Here is a 25,661-nt window from a genome sequence, read left to right as displayed (position 1 = left end):
TGAATTAAAATGCCATCAAAAAGTGAAAAATAAATTTTGAAAACATGACATACAGAGAGGTATTTATTTCTGTTATTATTGAGGATTGGGCCTAACAGCTCAAGAAATCACTAATTCTCTAATAAGTGATATTTCAGTTCCAACATTTAAATAAACTTTTTGATGTTTTTCTAATTTGCTAACATTGACATTTACGAGATGCAACATTTTGTTTTGTCCATAAATGTCTTCAATACCCAAACAAACTTCACAAATTATTTACTTTATGTATCATTCAAATGTTTTATTGAACTCACAATATACAAACAAAAACACAACTAAACAATCTTGATCACCACTTAATCTCACCGCTGATCGCCTCCTGGTGACTGTGACAGAAGACTGACATTTAAAGAAACACAATCACATCATCAGATCATCTCGTTTGTTTTCTGTCCATTTTTGCTAATAACACACAGGAAATCCAGTGTCTAAAACCATTTAACATCCAACAGCTTCATCTAAAAACTGCTAACACTGGTTCTCTGACGTGGCTACAGCCTTTTTCTGACTCAAACTAATGTACAGAAAGGCAAAAAGCTTCACAAATCCATACTTATTTAAGTATCTTTCTTACTGCAAGATTTTTTGATTTATTTTTACAGTAAACTTTGTTTTGTCAGGATTATTTTACAGGCATTTTCAAGACTCCAATATGGATCAGCAATAATATTTACTCCAAATTTTACTTCCTTCATTGTGAAAAAGCGTCTGTTTTGTGCACATTTGTGTTGACAGCCTGTGCGTAAATCAGGCCCAAAAATATTAATGCAGTAGAACGAATCTGAATTAATAATGCGCTAATTTTCACAGCCCTAAAGAAACGCAACATTTTTGTCTCTTGCTGAATAGTACAACATTTTAGAGCCATTGTAGATGGAGAAATTTGTAAATTTGAACAAAAAAATTCTGAAATTTTGAAATTAATCTCAGAATTTTTTAAAGAAAAAAAAAACAATAACATTTATGAGCTCCGAAAATCAGGTTTGCCAGAAATAAATTAGAAATTTTGATTTTGGCCTCAGAGATTTTCTATACGAAACGTGGAAATTTCGGAGATCCAAAAGGAAAACTTGAGAGAAATGAAAATCTGACATTTTGAGATTAATCGCAGAGACTCGGTTCGGTTTGATTCTGACGAGTATCGAAGAAAAGCTTGTTTTTTTGTGCTCACATTCTAACAGCTGACTTCATATACGTCCACGTCGGTCTTGCTGGTCATTTCTGGACACGAGTGGCACGCAGGACAGACGGCTTGCTCCTGGCGGGACGGGCAAGTCGGACATCTCGGTCGCTTGAAGCTGAACAGCAGCGCGCCGCCTCCCAGCACCTGTAAACAAGAACCCAGCCACCCGAAGTAGAGCGACCCGGCTGGACTCAGGCTGAGCTGGGGGAACTTGGGGTTGTTGAGTCCTTGACTGGGATCCACCCCCAGTCTCCTGAGGTTGTGGGTGTAAACCCCCAACCCGGTCAGGCTCAGAAGGCCGGCGGCCACCACCAGGAGTCCGCCTGAAGCCGCCACCCTCCTCAGAGGCAGATCTGTCCAGCATCGGACCCCGATGCAAGCCAGGACAATCCCGATGCCGCACAGGAACAAGGACGTGAGCACCAGGCCTTGCACCAGCCGAACCCGGGCGTCTCTCTGGTACGGGCCGGCTATGGGCCAGCACTGCTTCAGCTCGGACTGCTCCACCTGTAAGCAGCTCTCCCACAGGCCGTCGGAGCGCAGCAGGAGCAGGGCCTCCACCGAGCCGGACCTGACACCCACACCTTGACCCTTTGCTCCGGATCGAAGGAGAGATCCCGTCCCCCCGATGTTCAGGCGAGCCTGACCCTCCCGCCACTGAGGTGTGATGGCGGCAGTGAAGACAAGGACAAGTCCCAGAGGAGCGAAGACAATCCCCATCACCATGGAGACTGGAGTTTGCATCATTTGTGCTAAAACTGACTTTCTTTTAAATCTCTCAAGAGGTGTAGCTAAGCGATGAAAAGGGATTAAGCAAGTGCTGGGAATGTAAAGTGAATTTCCCCCAAAACGCATAAAACAGACAATCTGGTTGTTAGTTCATTGGGAAGCAGCTTGATTGGGAGCTCCAGCAGAAATATGAGAAAGAACTCTGAAAAAGGAAAACAATGAAATTATGATGATTTGTAAAGTTGAAACCAGATGTTTACATACAGAGCATTAAAACAAAACAGCAGGGCCGTCAAACGATTCAAATGTTTTTTATCGGATTAATCAAAGGCTTGCTGTGAATTAATCACAGTTAATTAATTGCTAATAAACGAACTGAGTTAATGAGTTCTAAATGTTTTATTAGGGCTGATAGCAGGCAGAACAATGGATCATCACTCATGTCTTTCCTTTTGGTATTTATCATTGTTCGTGCTTTTTATTTGTTCACAGCTGCATGTAAAATTCTGCTTTGCTATGTTGTTTTGTTTAATACACACAGAATGTAAATTAGCACAGTATTAAAGTGTTAATTTTCACAGCCTTGAAAAGATCACAACCTTTTCAATGTCTTTTGCTGAGTCAAGTGGCTGAAAGATTGAATTTTGCACTAACTATCATGACGGTTGTTCTCAGAAGCCCCTGTCTCCCTCATAAAACTGTGCAGATTGGTTTAGTGCACACCAGGACTGGGCAGATTCAACAGCGTCACACGCAGAGTGATTCGATCTGACAGCCGCAGGCGCAGGAGGCAGGAAAAGAAGGCAAGGTACCAAGAAACAAAAGAAAGAAAACAAGAAGAGAAAAGAAAATTAAGGGGAAGGAAGCAACTGCTAACTCGTTAGCCAACAGTCTGAGCTAATATTAGCAGCAGTTGCGTCAATGTAAATGCAGAACTTCATTTTAACAACATGGATTAATTGCTACCATAAATTTGCAGAATCAAAGATGTTACAATCATTTGACATTTGCATGTCATGGATCTCACAGTAAAACAATTTTATCCATTTCCATTAACTGAATGGATTCTCATGATTGCAAAATGTCTGGAAAAGTGAACAAAACATCATTAATACCTAAAAATCTCCCCATTATTTTACAGCAGATAAAACTGATCAAAGGAAACAATGGGGCAAAATCTGATGATGTCTTTGACCTACCGCAGGTGAATTTCAGTGAGAATTATTGCCTTGTAGGGATTATTTGTTTAAAAAAACAGGACTGTATTGTAATCATTACATAATTATTTAATGTAATACTTTAACTGAAAAAATCTTAGGGAGTGGCATGGATCCAAAGGCTCCCAACCCCAATGGGATTATGAAAGAAAGCAGAATACTTCTTACAGTAAGACAGCAAGTACAATAAATGACTTTTGTGCTTTAGACATAACCTTAAAAATACTTTACTGCATGCAAACACATTTATTGAACCTTTTGGCATCAATACAACATAATAATAGATCATTCTTAGCAGCAGATCCCTCATCTGCAGGCAAAATTACAATGGAGAGTAGATTTTGGTTTGAGCAACATAGGAAGGAGATAAAGTTATGATTTTAAAATGAATATTGCAAAGGTAGTGAGAGAAGTTGAGTTTATTTAGCCCATTCATGTCTCTAGAGAACTTCAATAACTATTTTTATACTGACTATTTTATCAGTGAAATCCAATATGTTTTAATTTGGCTAATTAATAATAATAATAATTGGTTACTTCATAATTAATGGCTTCATCCTTGCTTGCATTATTGGCGCAGGCTTGTGGATACTGACACTCTCTGACAGAACCTGTTTCCTTCCTCCTGGCTGAACATTTTTGTTGTATTTATAGTTTGAACAGATGAAGGTGGTACCTTCAGGTAACTGGAAATCACACCCAAACGTGAATCAGAGTTATGAAAATCAAACATTTCCTTCCTGATATACTGAATTCTTCTGATTTTCTCTTGATGTTACTCACTAGGAAGTAAGTATTTAAGTATTTAAATACTTAAATACTTAAATTTTTTAATTTAAAAATTTTTTAAATTTTAATTTTTTTAAATTTAAATTTAAAATTGATATATTTAAATTTCCTTATTAATGATATTAATGAATTCCACAATAAAAGGCAAACATGACATTTTTTAATTTAAGTATTTAAATTATTTAATATTTAAAGTATTTAAATATCTAAGTATTTAAACACTTAAATACTCATGAGTATTTAAAATACATTCACCTTTGACCTTTGTCACATGCTCACACACTCATGACATCATCATCTGGACTTTCCATCTGGACTTTCCGCTATTGTTTAAAGACATCGTAAACAATGTTCTCATTTTGATTGAAATGATCACAGCAAAGTATTCTTTCATTATTCTGGCATTTAGTAAATATAAATAAAAATGAATTGTATGATTTAACGTCAGAAAGTAATACAGTATAAACAAAGTTCTTCTGTAAACTGTTTTTAAAAATTAACAATGTCATACACACCACAAACACCACAATGTTTACAAAAAGAAATGGCTTGTCTCATACCTCTTCATGAAAACTCTTTGCTTTATTTACCTGCAGACTCTTCATTCTAAGAATCAGAGTGGGAGAGAAAGACTGAGTTAGACAAAGACGATAGAAAATGAGAAGTGGAGACACTAAAGAGATATTAAGAGGAGCAAAAACAAGCAGGTAGAGAAAACAAAGGGACAACTTGGCTTCAGTGCTTCTGTTTTGAAAAAAAAGGTTGATGCCTGAATCTGTTGCTAGGATACAATAACTTGGGCAGTCTCAATGTGACAGCTGTGTATGTGGAGCTCTAATAATGATACGACCTTGCTGGATCTCAGTCTGCGCGGCCGTGTGTGCGAGCTCCCGTCCTGGCCGTGTTTCTGCGTGCGTGCGCAGGAGGGAGCTGTTTTCTAAAAGTCTGACGCCTGAGAATCAGGCGTGACCTTGGAGGAAATCTGTTGGTTTAGTAATCACGTCAGTTCTGAGTTCGAGTTAACCTCCAGACAAGACAACCTGACAACACAGACACGATCAATATGGTTTTATGTCAAACAAATGCAGTTATCAGAAATATCGAGACAACAGGAAGGAACACATTCACACTGGAAGGACTTTGTGGGTTTCTGCTGAGACCTCTAGGTAACGTTAAACAGTAGATGTTCCTCTAAACTATTTACTGTAAACTTGGCTTCGTAGACAAGGAAATATATTACTTAGAGTTTAATATGAAGCCCTTCACCGATGTTTTAAAGTTTAAGATTCATCACTCTGTAGTTACTTTGGCTGTGCAGCAAAAACATTTCAGTGTAACAATAGCAGTCATGAAATACAAGACAAAACAAACTGGCTCAACATCTGGTTACAGGGGCTCACAGAATTCACATTTTGTTATACAACAAGCACAAACTTTAATATCTTTTAAAGGGATTGAATGTTATTGGCCGACACAAAATGTATTCAGAAGTCAAATAATAGAGTCCAAAGTGGGTTAGAAGTTTAAAGTTAGATCATGAGAGAGAATTAATCAGAGATGCAGCCAAGATGCTCTGGAGGAGCTGCAGAGCCCCACAGCTCAGCTGGTTGGATCTGTTGACAGAAGTATTAGATGAGCGATTCACTAACCTGGTTTTTATGGAATGGCAAGAAGAAAGCTGTCATGGTAAGAGAGATGCAGAGAGTCCTGTTTAAAGTTTGATGCAAACTGTGAGGAAAACACAGTAAAAAAGATGGAAGAGGCGACTTGGTCAGATGAGACCAAAATTACAAAATGTTTCTTTCTACATCTTTGGGTTTAGGTAAATGCATAAAGTTTGTGGTTGTAATAAGGTGACAAAATGTGAAAAATGTTAAGTTGCTTTTGCAAGCTACTGTAATTTACAAATAATCTAGATCTAAGGCTGACCTAAAACTTATTTAAACTAAAGAGCGACTGCTGTTTCTACTGCACAGTGTGTTCTGTGTGTTTTGGTTTTCATATCAGCACATCATATTTAGACTTTTGCACATTAATGATTTTTTTATGAAATATGTAGCTTTGTGACTTTTTGCTGGCACAGGCTGTAGTGTTTATCTATCATGAGATGCCATCAAGAGTTCAGTGTTAAAATTTTCCATGACAACACATGTCTGCATGTTGAGGAGGTGGAAATATCCACCGCAGCTGAACTGGAGAATTATTTATTAAACATGGCAGACTGGAAAAGTGTTGCTCCTGAAAATGAAACAGAAGATGTACTGACGGATAGCTTAAGAAGACAGACAGAAGTGTTTGCATTAGTAGATAGGGACAGAAATGGTGACAGTCACATGTAAGTGTGCTGTGATGAGACCCAGACAGGCAAATAAAATCATATTAATGTTTTTAATGTTTCGTTTCTGCCAGGGAGACATTTTCCAGCTCAAAGTGAAAGAATGCATCTTTATCTCCTCTGATCTTTTGCCAAAGCTGCAGAGCAAAGAGAATGAGCTTGTAAAATGAGACATTTTGTTACTCTAGATGACGGTTGGTCGTTCATACTTTCCATTTCTCAATGTTAACTGAAGTTGATGCTGCAAAAAATATAATTATAGTCTTTTAAAGTGATATCATATGAGCAAAAGTACTTAAAGGTCGTCTGCATAATCTGAAAACAGCAGAGAAACAATAAGGAATTGAAGCTTTTGGAGCTGATATTTGTTGTAGCGAATATATAATATGAATCAAATATGTGTCTAAAATATGAATCAACACAATTTATACACAGCTGAATGACATGAAAATATTTTAGAATGAAACTTTAATCTTTTTTTCTTGCAGCTTGAAGCTGATCTGAGTTTTGCTTTCTTTGTGCAGGCTGCACACTCTGCTCTACAGTTAGTTCTAGGAAATTTTATTTGTGTAAGACATTTACAAATGCACCAATTAAATCTCTTAAAAATATAGTTCTGGTTCAGTAATCCAGTTGCATTGTCCAAACATCAATGCAGACATCACATATCACGCACATAATGTTCCATAAGCATACAGAAATCCACATCTAAAAGAGACACAGCTGTTGTGTTTTAGAATAACAACATTTCCTTTTTTGTTCACATATAAAGCTTTGCTTTAAATATTTGAAAGGTTTCTGCTGGATCTTTTCATTTCTTCCATGTCCAAGCTTTCATCAACCCTTGGAAACTCACTTTCAGTTCATCACTTCATTAAATTCAAGGCAGCCTATAACCACGACTGAGGTGTGCAGAAGCACCAAATAATCCAGAGAACAGAAAAAACTCGTCTGACCAAAGAGAGGCTCTCTTTCATGTTCTATTGCTGTTGTTCCTGCTAGAAGATGATAGAGCTCCTTATTAGCTTGACTTGTAATGTTGTAGCTGATAATAATAGGTTGTAGAGAGTCTGTTTTTGCTTTTATCTTTCTTTGCTTATGTTTTTCTTTAATGTACTTAAATATATACAATAATTACAAATTATTACAGAAATATTGGCTTCTTTAAAATAATTCTCATTATTTAAGCATCTGCATGCCTTTATGTTTTCCATCATTTTTAATTGAATATTTTTTTCTTTTTCGTGAGTTTTGTTGCGCTGCCAGCAGTTGTCTGCATAGCTGCATGAATGCATACCTGCAGCCCTGTGTCATGCTCACTCTATCCTGTTTTGCAGGTTTGTCTTCAGTGAGCTGACATGGTGGCAAAGACAGAAAATGACAGACACGCTGTAATTTGCATCAAGAGTTTCCACGAGTTTTGTTGTTGTTGTTGTAATTAGAGCTCACCTGATATGTCTGATAGAGCAAAGCCTGATTTTGTTTGCCAAAGTTTGAACGTTTTCATTCTCAACAACTCGACTGATATTAGATCCTTCTGAGAAATCAAGCTTCTGCCCTGAAAATGCTGCAACTTTGCAGGATTCCAAGGTTCTCGTTTGCCCTAATGTATAAACGACAAAAGGAGAAATCTCCATAGAAACTGGTGATGAGCTGAGAATCATATGCACCATACCACTATTGATCCTCTCACTGCTTTGTCTGAAAACTGGCAAGCTTAAAGCAGTTTACAGACACGATCACCCAAATGCTGCCAGGGGAGTCAGGCACTTACCATTCAGGAGAGGTTTTGTGCATCTCACTGCAGACTGCAGGCTGCACCGCTGCTCTGGTCTGAATCGCTAACATGCTTCTCTCTTTGGCAACAGATGCTTCAGCCACCTTCCAGTTATCCCCATCGTTTCTTTTTTCTCTTCTACCCAAGCCTCCAGTTTCGCTCCTGCCTCTGTTCGTTTTATTTCAGCCGTTTTCTGTTCTGTCCTTGTGTGTGTTCCCCTTTTTCCTGCTCCTTCCTTCCCTGTCTGACTGCTCTTTCACATCTCGCTCTCTCTCTCTTTCTCTCTGTGCCCCTCTCTCGCCAGCTGCAGTAATGTCTCTGTTATACGCAGGGCAGAGAGACTATTGCAATTACATTTTAGTTTCTCTGAGGTTATAGAGCTCTGATTTGAGTCTGCAAAGGCTTGCAAAAATATTCATCCCTCGTAAACCTCTGCTTATAGATCTGGAAAGTGTGGCATGCATATGCAATAATCCCCCTTTATTACAGCTAAATAAAATTTAAATTAACCGCCTTCAGTAGTCACCTCATTGAGTTTAATTGTGTGTAATTTATTCTCACTTTAACTTGAATTGTTCTGTGATTTCCTCTGATCACTGGTGTCCAAATCAGCCATATTAGAATAGTGACACATCTAGAACTGGCAGTATGTCGTCCTTTCAGGAATGTTTAAATAAAACGTTGGGTCTTAAAAAATACCTCAAGCTTTGAACTTGGTTTAACCCGTTAAAATAGAAAGACTATTGTGCAACTCTGAACCTCCCATGAAATGGTCATTCACCTAAAGCAACAGATATTAAATCAGACAGGCAGCCAGGAGGGCGGAGGAGATGCAAAATCTGTCAAGACGGCAAGTATGAGATGAAAACTCGTCCTTAATGGAAGAGAAGCCAGAAGAAAGACACTGCTAAAAGAAACACAAATAAAAATATTTGAGGTCTGTGACAAGCTGGGTTAAATTGAGCCAAAATGCAGCAAATTATTTGGAGGAATACAGACACTGAGTTATCTGAATATATCTCCACAATGATGAAACATGGTGGTGGTAGCATCATGCTTGGAGAAGCTGGTAAGAGATGAAAGAAAACCTGTGAGAAGCTGCAGAAGTCTAGAGATGGGGGTCAAAGTTCACCTGGACATATGAGACGGAGTCACAATGGAGTAGCTTACAATGGACCAGTTAAAGTCTGGATCTAAACCAAAATGAGAATTTGAAAACTGATGTTCATAAAACATTGTTTTTGACAAAGTTGAGCTATTTTGCAGAGAAAGGAGGGCAGAAATGTCATCTGTAGATGTGCAAAGCTGGATCACAAAAAACTAGGAGCTGTAATTATAGCAAAATTATGTGATGAAATGAAAATATATGCTGCTCTTCAGATTTGCGAAGAATATAAAAAATTATTTAATTGTTCACCACTTTATCTATCACATAAAATCCCAATAGTGTGGGTATTGCGTTTGCAGAGTAGGAGGGAAGTATCATTGATACTTGCTCAAAAACAAATCATTATGCAAATTTACAGAAATAATCCCCCCTCTCCTGCAGATGGGGTTTATGCTTTCATGTAGTTTCATCTTTTTCAATATACACTTCACCTCCAAAGTCCTTTGATTGTCAAATTGGTTGGAACTTCTGAACCAGACAAAGAGACAAAACAAAAGTGTTTTTTTTCCATTTTTTTATTTTCTTTGAAAAAAAAAAGAGGAAAAATGTATCAAATCTGAACGAGTCGCCATGTTCTACCATGAAATAATGCAGGGATACATGTTTGCTTTGAAATGATGCGTTACGTAAAAAATATATTTTCCTTTCCCTCATACACACACATAGGCATGACTTGAAAGTCTCCTCTTCAACCTGAAAGTTTTTTGGGGGGGGCTTTGGGGATCAACTCTTTCAACGAGGTTATACCGTAAAGTCGAGAAATGTCTGAAGATTTGGGCTAGAAAAAAATGGCCAATACTAAACCTCGGTGGAAATGTCTGACTTTAGGTTCCGACTCCAACCTGACTTTTTTTCTGGCAATTTTTAGGTGGGAAAACAAATAGAAAGAGACTTGGCAGTAAAAAAACAAAGAAAAGAAGAAAAGAAAAGTCAGATTGTGGGTAAGAAAAACGCACCAGTGGGTATGCAGAAGAAATGATGGGTAGACTGAAAGCAGCAAAATTTACATCGTTTAAAAATGCTTTAAAAAAAGGTTGCTGAGCACAAATGATGTTTAGAGCTCTGAAAATGAAAATTGAAATTCAAAGTAAATCGTGTCAAGCTCATAAAAACACTGTAATATTAATCTATTTACATCTATATACAATGCAACACATAAATGTTTTACATTAAAAATATTTTACTCAAATAAACAAACCATAAGAACTGGGCAGACCGGGATTTACAAATTCAAGAAATGGTTTTAACATTTTCATCTTAAAGTCTGAAAATCTGGAGGGCTCCGTTCGGTTCCAGCTCTTTGGCTTTTTTAGTCCACAGCTCTATGATGGCTGTGCTTCAAAGGTGGCTTCAAACGCCGGCTGTGTTTCTCCGTCCTTCAGGGGAGTTTATTCTTCAACGAGTGTAACTTGGAGCTGACCGGCTGCCAGCTCAGTCATCTCGATGAGGAAAGCCAACTGGTTGCTGTAGTGTTGGATGATGTTGTCATCCATGTTGACCAATATTCTACAAGATAATGAAAAAAAAAGGCGTTACTTTAGAGGTATTTCAAAAAAACAACATCTTCGTAGTTTTTCCCAAACAACACACAGTGCCTGTTTCTATGAATATTTTTTCATTGAAATCAACTTCTGTTGGAGTTCTGGGTAAGAAACATGGCCTCTGTCAGCCTTTAAGTGTTTGATGCTTTGATGCTCCAGCTACCCTGCGGCTCACGCACACCGCCTGCAGGGACTGCACTGATTGAAGGTAGCAGTAAAAAAACAAGGGAGTGAGCTGCTGGGAGAATGTAACCCAACCTGTTAGCTTGGCTGCTTCCCCCACTGATAGCTGCCAGCAAGAGGCAGGAAAAAAACCCAGAGGTGTTCCAGCTCATCTAAGCAGGTCACAAGTTAAGGATTTCATATCTGCCCTGGCGTCACGCACAAAAACCCCCCAGATTAACATAGGTTTAAAAACCAACAACCATCCCTCTGATGAGTTCCTGTTTTTCTGACTCTGCTTCGTGTGAAAGACGTTTTTATATTTATTTAAAGGGTTCGGATTCAGTAAAAACTACGTGATCTTTGTCAGATGTGTGGCAGTCGATAACTTGATAGGCAACATTTAGCTTGTGACTCGAAGCCCTGAGGCCTTCATTGAGAAAGGATCGCTTCAAATAGTACTTCCTGATGTTCCAACGAGATACAGTTGTGAAAACATCAATAACTGCTGATGACTCATCTGCACTACCTGTGAAATCTTTTCATCTGCTGCCTTTTTTGTAAAGGAGCGACAATTAAAACATTCCGCAGGCTAAGCCAAACCTACCGACCCGGTCTGTCGGCATGAAGAGGATAAAGCCAGAAACGAAGCCCTGAGCATACGCATCCATGTCAGTTCTTTTACATCACCCAAGACTCAGGAACTCACCCTCGTTTGCATTTCTTGCAGATTCTCCCAATGGTGTCTTTTTGCAAGCCGTACTTTTCGGAAATCTGAGGAGAGAAAGGTGTAGAGATGAAAGTGAGCGTGAGCTCTTGCTCAGAGAAAGATAATACACTTGTGAAAAGAGGAAGACATCAACGAACGTCTTCATTTGATACTTACAGCTTCTCGCAGGCCTGACAGTGTCGGCGAGCTGAGCATGAGCGCGTCGAACACTTCATCAGTGCCGGTTCTCACGTATAGCAGGACTAACAGAGCAAGAGAGACACAATGAGCACCAAGAAAACCAAAAAATACTTTTTATAGCGCGTAGGCATGGGCTGGTTCAGAAAAAAAACACAGTTTAATGTCCTTTCAACAAAAGGCAAATCAGTGTCAAAATAAAACTGGCTTTCTCCTGATTCATAGATCTGCCCCTCCTGCACCTGTTGCTGGCTTAAAGAAGGGTACAACACCTTTCCTTAGCGTTTAAAAGAAGAACTAGAAGTTGTTTAGGAATATCTCTGATTGTGAAAAACAGAAAGCCATGCTGTTAAAAAACAAAAAGAGGTGTGACAGTGTGCAACACATAACTGTTATTAAGATTTCACTTTTAAAAACTACCAGTAGCAAGTTATGAGCTAACCAATTAACTAATTAGTCTCTAGATAAAATGTTCTATCCAAACTTTTATGCCATTGGTGTAAGTTATATATTGCCACCATTTAAATAAATTTAAGCTAATTTCAGCAGAATGAATTAGCGTTGTTATGTTTGGCTGTATTTCTCTTTCAGATATTAGAAAACTGCATTTTGCTTCTGCTCTTTTCTTCTTTTCCTGTGTTCTAAACACGGCTCATCGAGAGCAGAGTAATGGTTCTACTGGAGCTGCTTTACTGCCCACTGTCGCCACATGCTTGCTCAGGCGGACTTTCTTATAATGAGGACTTTAAAAAAAATTGAACTATACACCAACTTTACGGGTATTTTACTATAACTAAGTTTGTACTGGAATGCATGTGTTTGAATGCATATGAATGGATTGTAATGGACTAATCTGATAACATCTTTCTGGATGTGAATTGAATCAGTTTGTCTTTTAAAGGGCTCCAGATTATATTTTTTTGTACATCAGTGAAATGTATATATCAAACTATATTGAAATAAAAAAGTATAGCATATGTTGCTGCACAATGGCAGCGGCTAGCAGAAATAAGACTAATGAATGTTTGCTTTCATCATAGAAAGAGGAATTTGGTTAAATGGAAAAATGGTGTGAAAACTAGAGAATTGGTTAACGTGATGCTGTTTTATAGTTGGTAAGGTAAGGGTGCTCAGTAAGTACATGCAGCTTTGTACTAAACTTAGCAGGAGTCTGAATCTAGAAAAAACAGAAAGTAAAGACAACATATTCTGGGAGGCTAATGCCTTTCAAAAAGGTTTTCTTCCACTTGAAGGAAGGAAATTGTTTCTAAAACCAAATTTCCAAAATATGCGTATTGATTCACATGATTAATTTAGAAAATTCCTACTTGTTGGATTTTGGCCATTATTGTTGCAATTTAAGTTTTTGTGTCTTGTACCTAATTTTACACTCAATTTTTATTGATATTGCCTCATTTGTGTTAACCACCACTGTAAAAATAAACCAATAAGCTATCTTTTTAAAAACCAAAATGTTTTATTGGCTCTAGTGGCCTTTATTTGATCGTTAATTGACAGGAAGGTGGGTAATGAGAGAGGGGGGAAACATGCCAGGTCGCCAGGCCAGGAATCGAACCTGCGATGGCCGTGTCGAGGCTAGGGCCTCCATATGTGGGTTGTGCTTAACCCCTGCACCACCACAGCACACCCCCGACCAATAAGCTATCTAATGTGGGAAATTTCAAGTATCATGATCAAAATAAACTGTTCCTAAAGACATTAATTTGGCAGCATTAACACCATGATATTGATGTTTTTCCTTAAGGTCATCCCAGCGTGAGAACCTGAGCCAGCCCATGTCTGCATTAGGATTGTTTTTAATGTTCCACCTCTTTGTGGGTCTTCTCTGCGTGTCTGTTTGTTGGGTGGAGAACCACTCTGCTCTCTGTCTGGATACAGCCTCTTCAGACAACTCCTGCCAACACAAAACCAACAACCACGTCAGACAAAAGCAACCGGCTGACGGAAAGGTGACAGACATTCACAGGATAATGTGTTTTTTTTGTTTTTTTTTTTTTGGAGTGTTTTTACATGCGCTTACCTTTCAATGTCATCCATAGGAGTGGCCTGGTGAGACAATGGAGAGGAGAAGAAAGATCTGATTAGATGCAGCTCCACTGATAAAGACATTGCCTAATGTCCTTCATGAAAAAAAAAACATTTTATCATTGCTTGAAGTGTTTATTTCCCATGACCTCTAGCAGAGCCACTCTGACGTGGACACTGATGAGGAGAGGCAGATAGCACCATCATACCCCTAATCACACCATTCAATCAGCTATCCTCTTTTTTTCATGAGTCACTCTAACTTTAGTTATTCTGAATCTAAAATGTTTTGCATTTTAAATGCATTTGGCATCTTAATAACCTGACATTTACTGGCTCCTATGTAAACTCTACAACATGTCCATGTAAAGCTTAGAGACTGTGGGAAAGCTGGCCTGTCTGAACAGCTCTCTAACCACACTGTTGTTGTAGCTCTGATGAGTGAAGGACATGTAAAAAAAGAAAAAAGATGAGGGCAGCGTGCAGCAGATCGACCGGGGGATGTTACCCTGGCTGTCTGCTCGCTTTCGTGCAAGCCCTCATGGCTCAGACGCCACATGTTCAGGCTGCAGATGCTTGAACTTGTGCCTGGTTTCGACTCCAATTAGCTTATCTGATGCGAAGCCTGTGTTTAGCTTCACTTTCACTGGTATTATTAACATCGCCGTCCCACTTCCTTCAGTTTCCCAAGCCCACCCCCGTCCTTGCATACTTTCCCACAGTTTTTTCCCTGCTTCGCTCGTGCCTATCCCATCACCTGCAGGGCTGTGCACGCAGACAAGAGAGGTTATTAACGAGGGGCTTACCATGCGCTGTAAGCTGGTGAGGTGTGCCTCTGGGATGAAGAGAACTGGCTGAGTGACGAGGTCGTCTAGAGTTTTGAAGAAGGTGCACTCAGAGCCAATGGAGCTGCTCACAACAGACTTGGCTGCAAACAAACCAAGAGATTCAACTAAGTGAGCTTATTATTCATTGGACAGTGTAATAATTAGGCCTGTCACAATATCCAATTTTGCTAATTGTCCCACAAGTTACTCTGATTAACAATAATATTGTAGTTTTGAGACCATTTTTAAGTAACATAATTGTTAACTTTAAATTCTAATGAATATTTTACACTGGAACTGGAAGACATTTTAAATATCCCAAATAAATAAACAAAACAACAAATAAAATGAATTATAAGACTTTTATCATCCAGTTTTTAGTAGAAAAAACCCCAAGAAAAACGATAAATTATGCAACTGGAAATCATTGCACTTGTTTTAGTTTATTATGCGATTAATCAATTTATTGCAACAGGACTAGTAGTAATAATCCCTTTCTTTTTTTTAAAGAAAACTCACCATGTGCATCATTAGTGTTCTTTCCCCTCCTCTTGGATCTCTTCTTCTCTTCATCACGCATTTTCCTCTCTGCACCCTGCAGACACGCAAACAGGAGGTTACAATAATGGCACGGATCCCACAAAATACCTGTTTTACATGGCTTATGGAAAAACAGTGAATGAATCTGAGTGGATTACCTTATCGCAGAAAATCTTGACCTGGCAGGCAGCTCTGTGGATGAGCTGGTTGTTTCCTGAACTGAAGTCGTAGGTGTCGATCTGCAGGTTCAGAGGCAGGCCCTTCACCCCTTTCTGAGAGGAGAAGTCGGTGCTCAGGGAGTTTATACCGATGTAAATCTGAGGAAAAAGAAGAAGAAAAGATTTTAAATCCCTTTCTCATTATTCATGTGCATTATTTAGAAAGTTAAATTGAACAAGAAAGTGAGAACTTCCCCTTCTTTTTCATGCAATTCGAATGAAAACAGGAACACCTGCAGCACTTTTTTTTAATTTCTAAGTCGTTATCTTTTCGTCTCCCACACTAGTGCCCAATTGGAGCAGGTTTATTGGCCCCACCTAACACCTCAGGGGCCAGCAGAGAGGCTAGGTCTGCTGGAGATTGACAGGGAAAAGGCATATTTTACATTCTTGATGTGCCTCTTCAGCCGCTCCTTTTTCTTTTTTCTGTTTTGTTTTACTGCCAGCGTTTCCTTGCTCTGCCGTTCAACATGTCAGCTAACGCATCTCGTGTTAACTTTCTCGGCTAACGCATCTCACAACAGCAGAGAAACTATGCATGCATTAGAACAAGGTACCGTCTTTACCTTTGCCTCCTCGTTGGGGTTCCACACGAAGGAGAAAGCGTTGAAGGCCACCTCCTCCACGTTGCTGAGGCCACTGAATACTTCTTTGTAGTCGGCTGTGTGAAGTTTAGCGATATAAATATTTTAAATCCTTACAAGATAAAATTTTCTCAAAATTAGAGACAAATAAGGCCTCTAACTCGTATTTGAAAACGGTACATGCATGTTTTGGTAATTGGAAGTTCTCATCAGAAAAAAATTAAAAAGCAAGTGGTTTTTTTTACAAACTGCTACCTTCCTAAAATAATTACCTACGTCATTTTTTGCCAAAAGATGATTTAAGCAAAAAAAGTTTCTTAGAATATAATTTTATGAAGGTGACAATATATAAAATAAAGTGTATATAGCTCCCCCTAAATGTTACAGTACAAGATCGTCACAGAATTTGCACGCTTTCTTTGTGCTACATAAGTTTTCAACAGGAAAAGATCATTTTTGATTGTTGTTGGTAGTTGTTGCTTCTTTTTGAGGAGAAATTTCAGAAACCAAAAACATGCATGGACTCATAGTGCTTTCCTGTTTTTGTGTGTCATAAATTTCTCAATTTTTATTACCAAAAGATGAAAAAACACTTTGGCCAAAAAATTACTCACCTGTACGCGGCACAATTTACACTATTTTTCTTTGCTAGCAGTTTTATTTCACATATCGTCACCTTCCTAAAATAAAGGCCTGAGTCACTTTTTGCCAAACGATGAATTAGGCAAAAAATAAAAAAAATTTTTAAAAATTACTTATTTTAGGTTATGATATGTGAAAAGAAAACTGCTAGCAAGGAAGAAAAGATAGTGTAAATAGCTCCCCCTATAGGTCAAAGTTCATAATTGTCACAGAATTAGCACTTTCTCTTTGCCGCTTATTTTTTCAACAGGGAAAGAAAGTATATTTTGGACCCAAAAAATGTGAAAAATGATTTATAATTTTACCTTTTTTTATTTTGGTTGTTCTTGCTTGTTTTTGAGGAGAAAGTTCAGAAACCAGAAACATGCACGGACTGATCACGCATTCGTGTTTTAGCGTGTGTAAAAAAAAAAAAACATACCGATGTCAATAACCCTCTGCTTGACAGTTGGCTGACGCGCGTGCCAGTGGTTCCAGAAGCGGAGCTGCATTTCTGGGCTCTTGTCGTTCTCAAACACAGCCATCACCACAGTCTGGAGAGGAGAAAACAGGAAGGTCAATGGCAGTGAGTAGGCCACATTTTCAAATGAGCATCTCTGTTTTTACTGTACAACAATACGCTTCATTCATGACGGGAAATCCTTCTTTTCTCCTCTGATTTTCCTGACAAACAAAAGAGCAGTGAGAACACCACACCTTCTCCCCTCCTTGTTCTGTCTTTTTATTAACACAGCCGAGCTGAGCTGTCCTCCACTCTAGCCCCATTTAACTGCCATAGAAACAAATTGTATGGCACAAGCCCTGTCCGCAGGCTGTCAGCAGGGCATTAGTCACCGACGGAGCTGGCTTCCAGGGAGGGACAAACATTTGGGAAGGGCTCGTTTGGCGACAGAAATAAAATAAGAATACCTGTTCCTCAAACCCTTAGGGAAAAACTACCACAGTAGTTCCTAATGTCTTTACGTAAAGCCGAACAAAACTTCGAGGAGATTTTTTTTAATATAATGACTCACTCACCTTGACTTTGGTGGCGGTGAGGCAAGCGCTGCTGTCGACTCCCTGCAGAGTGATGGGGTAGAACTGGCCTTTGTTCAGGTAAACCATCGGCAACTCGCTGGACTTGTGAGGCAATGCAGCAGGAGATCCGAGGGCAAACTGGAAGTCGTTCCTGGGCCTCTCCGGAGAGGAGCTGGCGTACGAGCCCGAGTAGACGGGGCTGGAGTGGCTTTCAGGAAACAGATCGCTATAGGGAAGAGTCTGAACCCCACACAACGCAGATACATTAGTAAGAACACTTAAATGTACAACAAAGATTTAACTTTCAGACAATGGCGGCAGGCTTACCTCAGCACTGGGGTCAGCGAACGCAGCGTTGTCTGGCCACTTCTGCATCAGGTTGAAGATGTTGCTGAGCTCCTGCTTGTCGGACGTGTCTGCGACGACGCTGCTCAGGGTGGCGTACGTTTCCGAGAAGCCGGGAGCAGAAATGATGGGCTGAGAAGAGATCTGCTTCAGCCCCAGAACCTCCTGAGGGTGGGAGGTGGGAACAATCTCGGAGAGGATCTTCAAGACCGGGTCGTTGACGTTGGTCATCAGAGTCCTGCCGGGTCAGAAAGAAGCAAAAGTTCAACAGAGAATCTAGTTTATGGTTTGGTTTGGTTATGTGAGCTAAACATATGAATATATATAAGCATAATACGAAATACAGAGGTCAAAAAATGAGAAGGGTTTTTAACTACCGGTAATCGTTTTTGTTTTCACACAGTAAAGGTTTTACAAATTGCACAATAACTTGATCCAGCTTTGTCTAAATGAGGAAGTTTTTCCACAATTTAGTGTCAATAAAACCTCAGAAATAATTTTTTTTGTCAATAAATTTAAAGTATCATAAATTGCTGTTCATTAGAGAATAATCTATTCTCAACTTAACTAAAGATAATTAAACATATCCCTTTAATTTACTATGTGACAACTTGTGATTTGCCATCTTGATGAAGGATTATATGAACAATTTCTTACACTTTTTACAATAATTTTGTTGTAGTGTCTTTCGTTTTGTATTTAATCTTTAATATTTGTGTAGCTTTGCCGTTTTAACCTTGTTTTGTATAACCTGATTGTTTTTAGCTAGATAAATTACTCATTGTTCTGGGCAACAGATGAAAAATAGCCTTTTTTTAACAGGAATGTTAATTATTGGGCTCTATTTCTGCCAAATAAATTTCAGATTAAGTGCAAAATATAAACTTCAGCAATGTTAGCCAGCAGTGGTCCATATTCTTTTTAAATTTGCTTGGAAGGGTTGCACTTCCACTTAGCTGCAAACACAAATAATTTATAGAAACCTTGAACTGACAAAACCTTTGCCACCCCCTGTTAGCATAAAGCCCTGGGTGGAGAGCCACATCTCCTACATCAAAAAGCACCACTGAATGCGACTGAAGATGGCGACGCGTGCAGCAGCTAAAGCGCCAAAAGCTGCCTGCAGAACAGCAGGCTTTGCGTCTGGGTGGGAACTATTTGTTTCTTAATCCGGGCCTTCTTTCCCCGGCCCTGTGTTTGCATTTCTCCATTGAAAACGTTTGAGGGGACAACACTGCGCCCCAGCAGTGGCCTTTTCTCAGCCACCTCAAGAGGAACAAGGGACAGAAGCAACCTGTTGTGAAACTGACAGAAAGGGAGACGATGATGGAGAAAGCTTCTGTGAATGGAAGGGCTGGAGACAATAAACCCTCCCGCTTTGTTTGGCTACGGGATTACCCACTCATGAGTTTATGACCTCCTAAAGCCCTGCCATTTTTCCTTTATGAATTATGACTGACATAAGTTTCATCAAGTGAGAAGAGAATAAATACACGGATTAAATTTCTGAACGTGACACGAAGAACATCTGTTTCTCAAGTTTCTCACAGTCAATGTATTTTTTTTTACGATTTAATTGCGAACTTCTAGAGGATTCTAGGGGGAAATTTGGGAATTCTGTAAAATTCAGCTGACCTCTCTGTTGGCTTGCAGATGTTGTTGCGGTTGAAGGCAGCAGCTTTCTGCTCTTTCTAGTTGTGGAAAAGAACAAAATTAAAAAAAAAAAAACATTAAATAAAAACATCAAAATAAACAAGAAATTAATTTATTAAGGTGTGAAAATTATTTTTTTTTTTACCCTGCACTGTTCCTGAAGTATTGTTAAGGCTGTCATGGTTTCTCCAGGGTTGAGTCTAAGCTTCTGCTCCGGGTTGGGGGTGTCCAGGTAGGCCCAGGAGTCCATTACGTAGTTTGTACAATGGTTATAGCTGAAGTTCTCGCTCTGAAAGACCAGTCCCAGAGTCCTGCAGCAGGAATCAAAGAGTTTAGATTGATTTATTTGAACAAAACGACATAAAAAGTCATGTATTTTCTTGGTGTGAGAGGCTTTGACAGAGCCGTAGTGAGCTGGAGACGAGCTGCGGAGGTTCCTGAGCCTTGGAGCACTGTACATACTTGCCCTGTAGCACGGAGGGTTTCGATTGCAAAACCACAGAGCTGAGTAAGAACCCTCAGGAGCCGTGGCGTCAAAAGGGTTCAACAACACATAAACAAGCACGCACATACGCAGGTGTAGCGCTTTGTGGTTTCAAGCGTGAACAGGGGAGAAACCACATGCTTAAATCCTATATAAACCTCCTTATTTGCACAAATGCGATCCGATTTATTTCCTGCTAAAAAGAAGCCAGCATCTACAACCAAGAAGCTAGCTCTGCTTTTCCATCTCAGTTGTAAAATAACTAACGGCTGGGATTGTGAGGATATGACTTGTTTAGATAGACTCACAGTGACATTGGATTGTAAACAGGCACCCTGCCAGGATAAGCCCCCATGCCCTCCCCTTCTTTAGTGTGAGTCTGGAGAAACTAATGAACAAACAGCAGCAGTTTAGCCTGGATAAACAGTTAATAAAATGTGCTGACAGACACATGAGACCACAGCTATTCACAGCTACATCTGAGTCAGAGCACAGGGAAAAGAAATCCCATGTATGTTGTGACTCCCAGCTAAATCCCAAGTTTGGAAACTGGACTTTTTAACTTAAATTTCTCCCCAACTTGGGTTAAAAACTCCTCCAAATGCTCAGAGATGAACCTGCAAAATAAACATTCCCGCTTAGACTTATTCTACATTTCACCCAGAAACCAGGACTTGATTTCAGATGAGGTGGGCTCCTGTCTAACGTTTCACCACCGTGTAACTCAATGCATTGCATGCTGTAATTGCGCTCCAACACCTCCAGAGGAGATTCTCATTTCCCACAATCCCTTTGTGCTCCGTGGCCCCTAGGTTAGCGACAACACAAGCTGAAACAGACCCACTACAGCCTCGGATCCAGAAAGTGTGTGTCAGCCTCTGCGCTTTTAATACAACTTGTCCGTATCAATTTTCCCTGTAGAAATCCCAGTTAAAAAGCAGCAGGGATTTTCACATGGGGGTCCCATTGCAAAAGAAATTAAAGAAATTTTAAAAAATGGAAATTATACACAAACCATTTACAGCACTACTATACTTCTACTTACAAGTACGGTTTTATAAACTAACATTTTAAGGCAAAATATTTAAAAAAGAAAACTTACTCAGTCTCTTTGGTCATCTCTCCCGTACCAGTTAATCTGAACAGGCTCCTTTAGGTATTCACTGTATGTATGAGCTCTTCTCTCCGTGTCAGTCTAGCAGAGAAGATCAGACACAGATTAGTCAACTGCAGTGATTTCCTCTGAACGAGGCCCAGTTTTATGTCATGCCAGAACAGAGTCTGCTTCTCTCGTCTGATTGGCTGAGAGCTCTGCAACAGGTGTCTGATAGGACAGGTGGAGGGGGGGACCTGCATGCTTGCACATGAGAGCGCAGCAGCTAGCAGGTTATTTTGCATAACAATCTCAGGTGGGAGGGTCTTGCATCTCATTAGGTGAATCAGAAAAATAGAGATTGGGAATCAGTCAAGTGTGAAAGGTTTGATAATGACTGAGAGAAAGGAACAAAGGGAAGGAGCCTGGCTTTAACATGTTAATAGTTTTTCAGTTTCATTTTTCACCTCTACTCTGGCTTTGGTTTCTTTAATTTTTTCTGTTTTGGGAATTGGTAATTGGGGAAAAAAATAGGTTGTTTTTCTAAGTTAACCTATTTTTTGTTGTTGTTTCTTAAATTCTAGTCCAAACAATCCTGACTGAGGTGAAGATAGTAAATTAAAACCACCATTTATCCGCTTTACTGATGAAACAAGCAGGTCTATGTTTAGGCAAAAAAAGAACAAGGTTCCCATCCTTTGAATTTGGCACACTGCAACCATAGACTTCAATGAATTTTTGGTATTTTGTGAGATAGTTGGGAAGTAGAAGAACAATTACTACTCATTCTGATAACTCTCATACTATGGAGGACCAAAACTGACATAATAAGAAATAAAAGCAAAAATTTGTATTTAGTTTTCCTTATCCACATTTGTTGTCGTCAAGAAATGTATGTTTTGTTTTTCCTTTCCTTTATACATGTGCTGTCATCAAAAAATGTATATTCATTTTACTTTTCCTTACACGTGTGTTTTTGTCAAGAAATGCATATTCATTTCCCCTAAACATGCGTTTTTGTCAAGAAAAGTAGATATTTTGTTTAATCTTTTCCTTATACAAGCCCTCCTTCTTTTGACAAGTAGGGCTGGTCAAAAGAAGCCCTACTAGTCTTTCTCACCCCTAGTTGGGGTGAGAAATTAATTTAACCAAATCATAAAACTTTAAGCAGCCATCTAAATTTGATGCCTACTCTCTAACCTCTACGTCAAGCTGTAAACATTAACGAGAAGATTTAAACAAAAATGATGCATAAAGAACTAGTCTTTATCCATCTGAAAAGGCCTCCTGTCAGCAACAGATCCCAGGGTCGCTCCTCTCCTTTTTGGAGTGCCTCCTCCACTTTTTTTTGTATCAGTTGATCACAAGGCAAAGCATTTATTAATATTTGTTTGACAGGCGTGTTTGGTTCGGAAATTTGCTTGAGGAGGGAGCTTGAGAACGGCTGGCTGAAATTAGAGGTCATAAATCGGATCAACCTTGAGCTAAATGCCGCTTACTCCGCGGATATTGGAATATCCAATATCCAACTTGAAACTAACTTCACTGCGGTTGGTAACACAATAAAAACACCGGGATAAAGTTTGCTTTTTATCTGTGGCCTGTAAAGATGGCACCGAGCAACTGAGCGAGACGTAAACGCCCCACAACGTCTTACGCAGTGAAGTTGGTTCCAAAGCTCTATTGGCCAATAGTAGAGGAGCTGGACATAGGAGGCAGCTCTCCTCATTAACATAAAGATGCACACAGAAAAGTTGAAAAAGGAGAGGAGGCAATGCCAAAAGAAGGAGGGCTTTTATAAGGAAAAGACAAAACAAAATATCTACTTTTCTTGCCAAAAACGCATGTTTAGGGGAAATGAAAAAGAAAATATATACATTTCTTGATGACAGCACATGTATAAAGGAAAGGAAAAACAAAAAATTTACATTTCTTGACGACAACAAATGTGTAAGGATAAGGGAAAACTAAATACATATTTATGCTTTCATTTCTTATTATGTCAGTTTTGGTCCTCCATATTATCCGCCTGCCTTCAGAAGTCACATAATTAGTTTATTAGTTAGTAATTATTAGTTTATTATATTCATCTCTGTGCAATTTAATCTCATTATAACTCCAGTTTCTCTATTCTTTAGTGAACAAACAGCATCATGAAGACCAAGTAGCACAGCAGACATGTCAGTGGAGTTTAAAGTTGGGTTAAGTTCTAAAACAATATTTCAGGATTCAAACAGTGCACATTTACAATCCAACCCACAAATATGAACTTAGTGGATCAGTAATAAGAAGAAAGAAGTCAAAAATGCAAAATTTTTAAACGTGCAAAGCCTTAATCTTCAATGCAAGTTTGTTCTTTGTTCTAACTAGACAAAGTGGGGGTGTAAGACACTGCAAACTCTAGAACTAGAAAAAGTCTTATCTATTCACAAATGCACGGATAGATCACATTTACTGATCTGTGTGAAAGTACGAATGGCCTGAGATGGGGGTAGAGATGCATACAAATAAAGTTGAGTGCTGTTTGGTTTCACAATGAATGCAGTGAAAACTCATACTGTACGCAAGACGGAAAGCTTTGTCCTACATTCCTGGTTGTCAGCAAATCAAACTTTGCCGACATTTAATTTGTCATAACTCTCCGCTTTAACATGACTGCGTGGGAGCCCCAACACCTCAGGGAATTTGGTGTCGCAACACTTCAATAGCCTAACCACACTCACACACGCCCACCTTTACCTACTAAACAAATAAATGCGCAGAAAAAAAAGTATCTTTGTGTTGGGAGAGAAAGAGAAAGAAAAAAAAGTGCAATCATTGTTCTGCGGTACATACCTTTCAACAAGACATACAGTAAGTGGTTCATCTTGATTATAATTATTACTCTGCTTATGGCAAAATGCATTTTTGGTTTTGTTTAGAGCATTTTCTCATTTTTGCTGCCTAATCTGGGTTTAATTTTCCACCGCCCCTCTTTGTGTCTCTTTTGTATGGCGCTGCCAGCCATCTTGGGCCCCATGACAAAAAATTAGATTGCCCCCCCCCACACACACACAACTGCTGTTATAATTGATAACCCATCAAAAGCGTCACAATTTTAAAGGGTTGCAACTGCCTTGTTTTCTTTGGTCCAATACTGGTACTAGCACAATATTTACTGCTCATGAATTTTACATGCAACAGTCCACATACAGTATGCAAGTAAGTTGCTTAAAGTCTTCCTGTTAGTTTTAGATTACTGAAATGTCTCTCCCCATGAGCAACAGTCAGAGGCAACATGTAAAATATACATGAAGCAATGCAGACTTCTCAAAAAATGCTATGTAGTTGCATTTTATTCAAGTTGCAGTTTATAACTTTAATGAAAAATATGTTTTCTCCACATTTGTTAAAGCTGTCACCATGTTGTGCCAGTTTGTTATGAGACAGATAATCTGTGAAAACAATCAATCTCCTCCACCTCCTTCCTGAGCTACACTATTACTGGCTAAAGTAATGCACCGTTCTGGTCAAAACAACCAATCAGAACCAGGAGGAGGGTCTTAGTGCAGTCAATTAACCTCATTCACTCACTGCTAAATGTGCTAATGGTGGAAAAACAACTTATCATTACAGGAAAAATGTTTTATCTGCTGTCATTGGTAGCTATGCTAACTAGACTGGGCATTCCCAACAGGCTGCGCTAGCTGCAGCCTAGGGATGAGCAGCCACATGAGATTGTGATTGACAGCAGTAAAACTCTCCTGCCACTGACTGGTTGTTTCTAGATAGTACTGGGAGAAGGCAGAGGAAATAGATTTTTCACAGATTATCTCTCATGCCTTACTGTCACAACATAATGACAGTTTTAATAAATATGTAAAATAAAATAATACGTTTTTTTTACTGCAGCTTTAATTTCCCTTAGGAGAGGGCAGGTCAGGAGGAACGTGGGTTAGAGCTGCTGTTGACTGACTCACCTGTTGTTAAGTGTGGTAAAAGGTACAGGGACAAGTTCAATATATGAATATGTTGGTAATTTCTTTCCTTAACTCATTAAATGATAGTGAAAAGGAGGCAACCAGTAGTCTGTAGCTAAGCTAACTATGCTGAATGGTTGATAATCTCACACAGTCTACCCACCTCTGGAAGAACTGGGTTACAAATTGACAAGTTTACCCTTTTCCCAACACATGTTCCTTGCTGGGATCAGTTACACTGGGAAGTCTCGGAGTTTTCTCCACTGCACCGCTCCGTTTTCTGCTTTCATCAGAACAGCTCGTCTTTTCAAGCAAAATAAAACTAGCACCACATTTAAAAGCTCTGATCCTTCACTGTTACACAATCACCGCTTTAAGTTAATTACACATCGCGTGATGCTTG

At 39.1% G+C, this 25,661-nt stretch overlaps 2 protein-coding genes across 4 annotated transcripts; both read right to left on the bottom strand.

Annotated features, from left to right (window-relative positions):
• Positions 1–273: 273 nt before the first annotated feature.
• On the bottom strand, positions 274–8,359 carry LOC106700170 (claudin-23-like). Of its 3 annotated transcripts, XM_023352150.1 has the most exons (4): positions 8,070–8,359; positions 4,521–4,566; positions 2,554–2,722; positions 274–2,156 (listed from the first exon to the last, which is right to left on the bottom strand). In XM_023352150.1, the coding sequence occupies exon 4, from the start codon at positions 2,078–2,080 to the stop codon at positions 1,217–1,219; it is 864 nt and encodes a 287-aa protein (XP_023207918.1). In that variant the 5' UTR covers positions 2,081–2,156; positions 2,554–2,722; positions 4,521–4,566; positions 8,070–8,359; the 3' UTR covers positions 274–1,216. The 3 variants fall into 3 exon arrangements, with proteins under 3 accessions (XP_023207918.1, XP_023207917.1, XP_014330184.1); XM_023352149.1 differs by having other exon boundaries at positions 274–2,722; XM_014474698.2 differs by lacking the exon at positions 2,554–2,722.
• Positions 8,360–9,740: 1,381 nt separating this feature from the next.
• Positions 9,741–21,457, bottom strand: grhl3 (grainyhead like transcription factor 3). The gene is made up of 15 exons (XM_005814447.3): positions 21,309–21,457; positions 19,868–20,033; positions 19,705–19,760; positions 18,052–18,307; positions 17,725–17,964; positions 17,129–17,240; positions 16,048–16,142; positions 15,422–15,580; positions 15,243–15,318; positions 14,703–14,824; positions 13,892–13,917; positions 13,680–13,765; positions 11,830–11,915; positions 11,653–11,717; positions 9,741–10,746 (listed from the first exon to the last, which is right to left on the bottom strand). Exons 1-15 carry the CDS (start codon positions 21,323–21,325, stop codon positions 10,629–10,631), a joined length of 1,680 nt encoding a protein of 559 aa, XP_005814504.2. The 5' UTR covers positions 21,326–21,457; the 3' UTR covers positions 9,741–10,628.
• Positions 21,458–25,661: the final 4,204 nt, after the last annotated feature.

This window comes from Xiphophorus maculatus, chromosome 19, assembly GCF_002775205.1.
Source record: "Xiphophorus maculatus strain JP 163 A chromosome 19, X_maculatus-5.0-male, whole genome shotgun sequence".
NCBI classification, from domain to species: Eukaryota; Metazoa; Chordata; class Actinopteri; order Cyprinodontiformes; family Poeciliidae; genus Xiphophorus; species Xiphophorus maculatus.
Note: the sequence above shows the minus strand (reverse complement) of the source record. Positions and strands in the feature narration are given on the sequence as shown.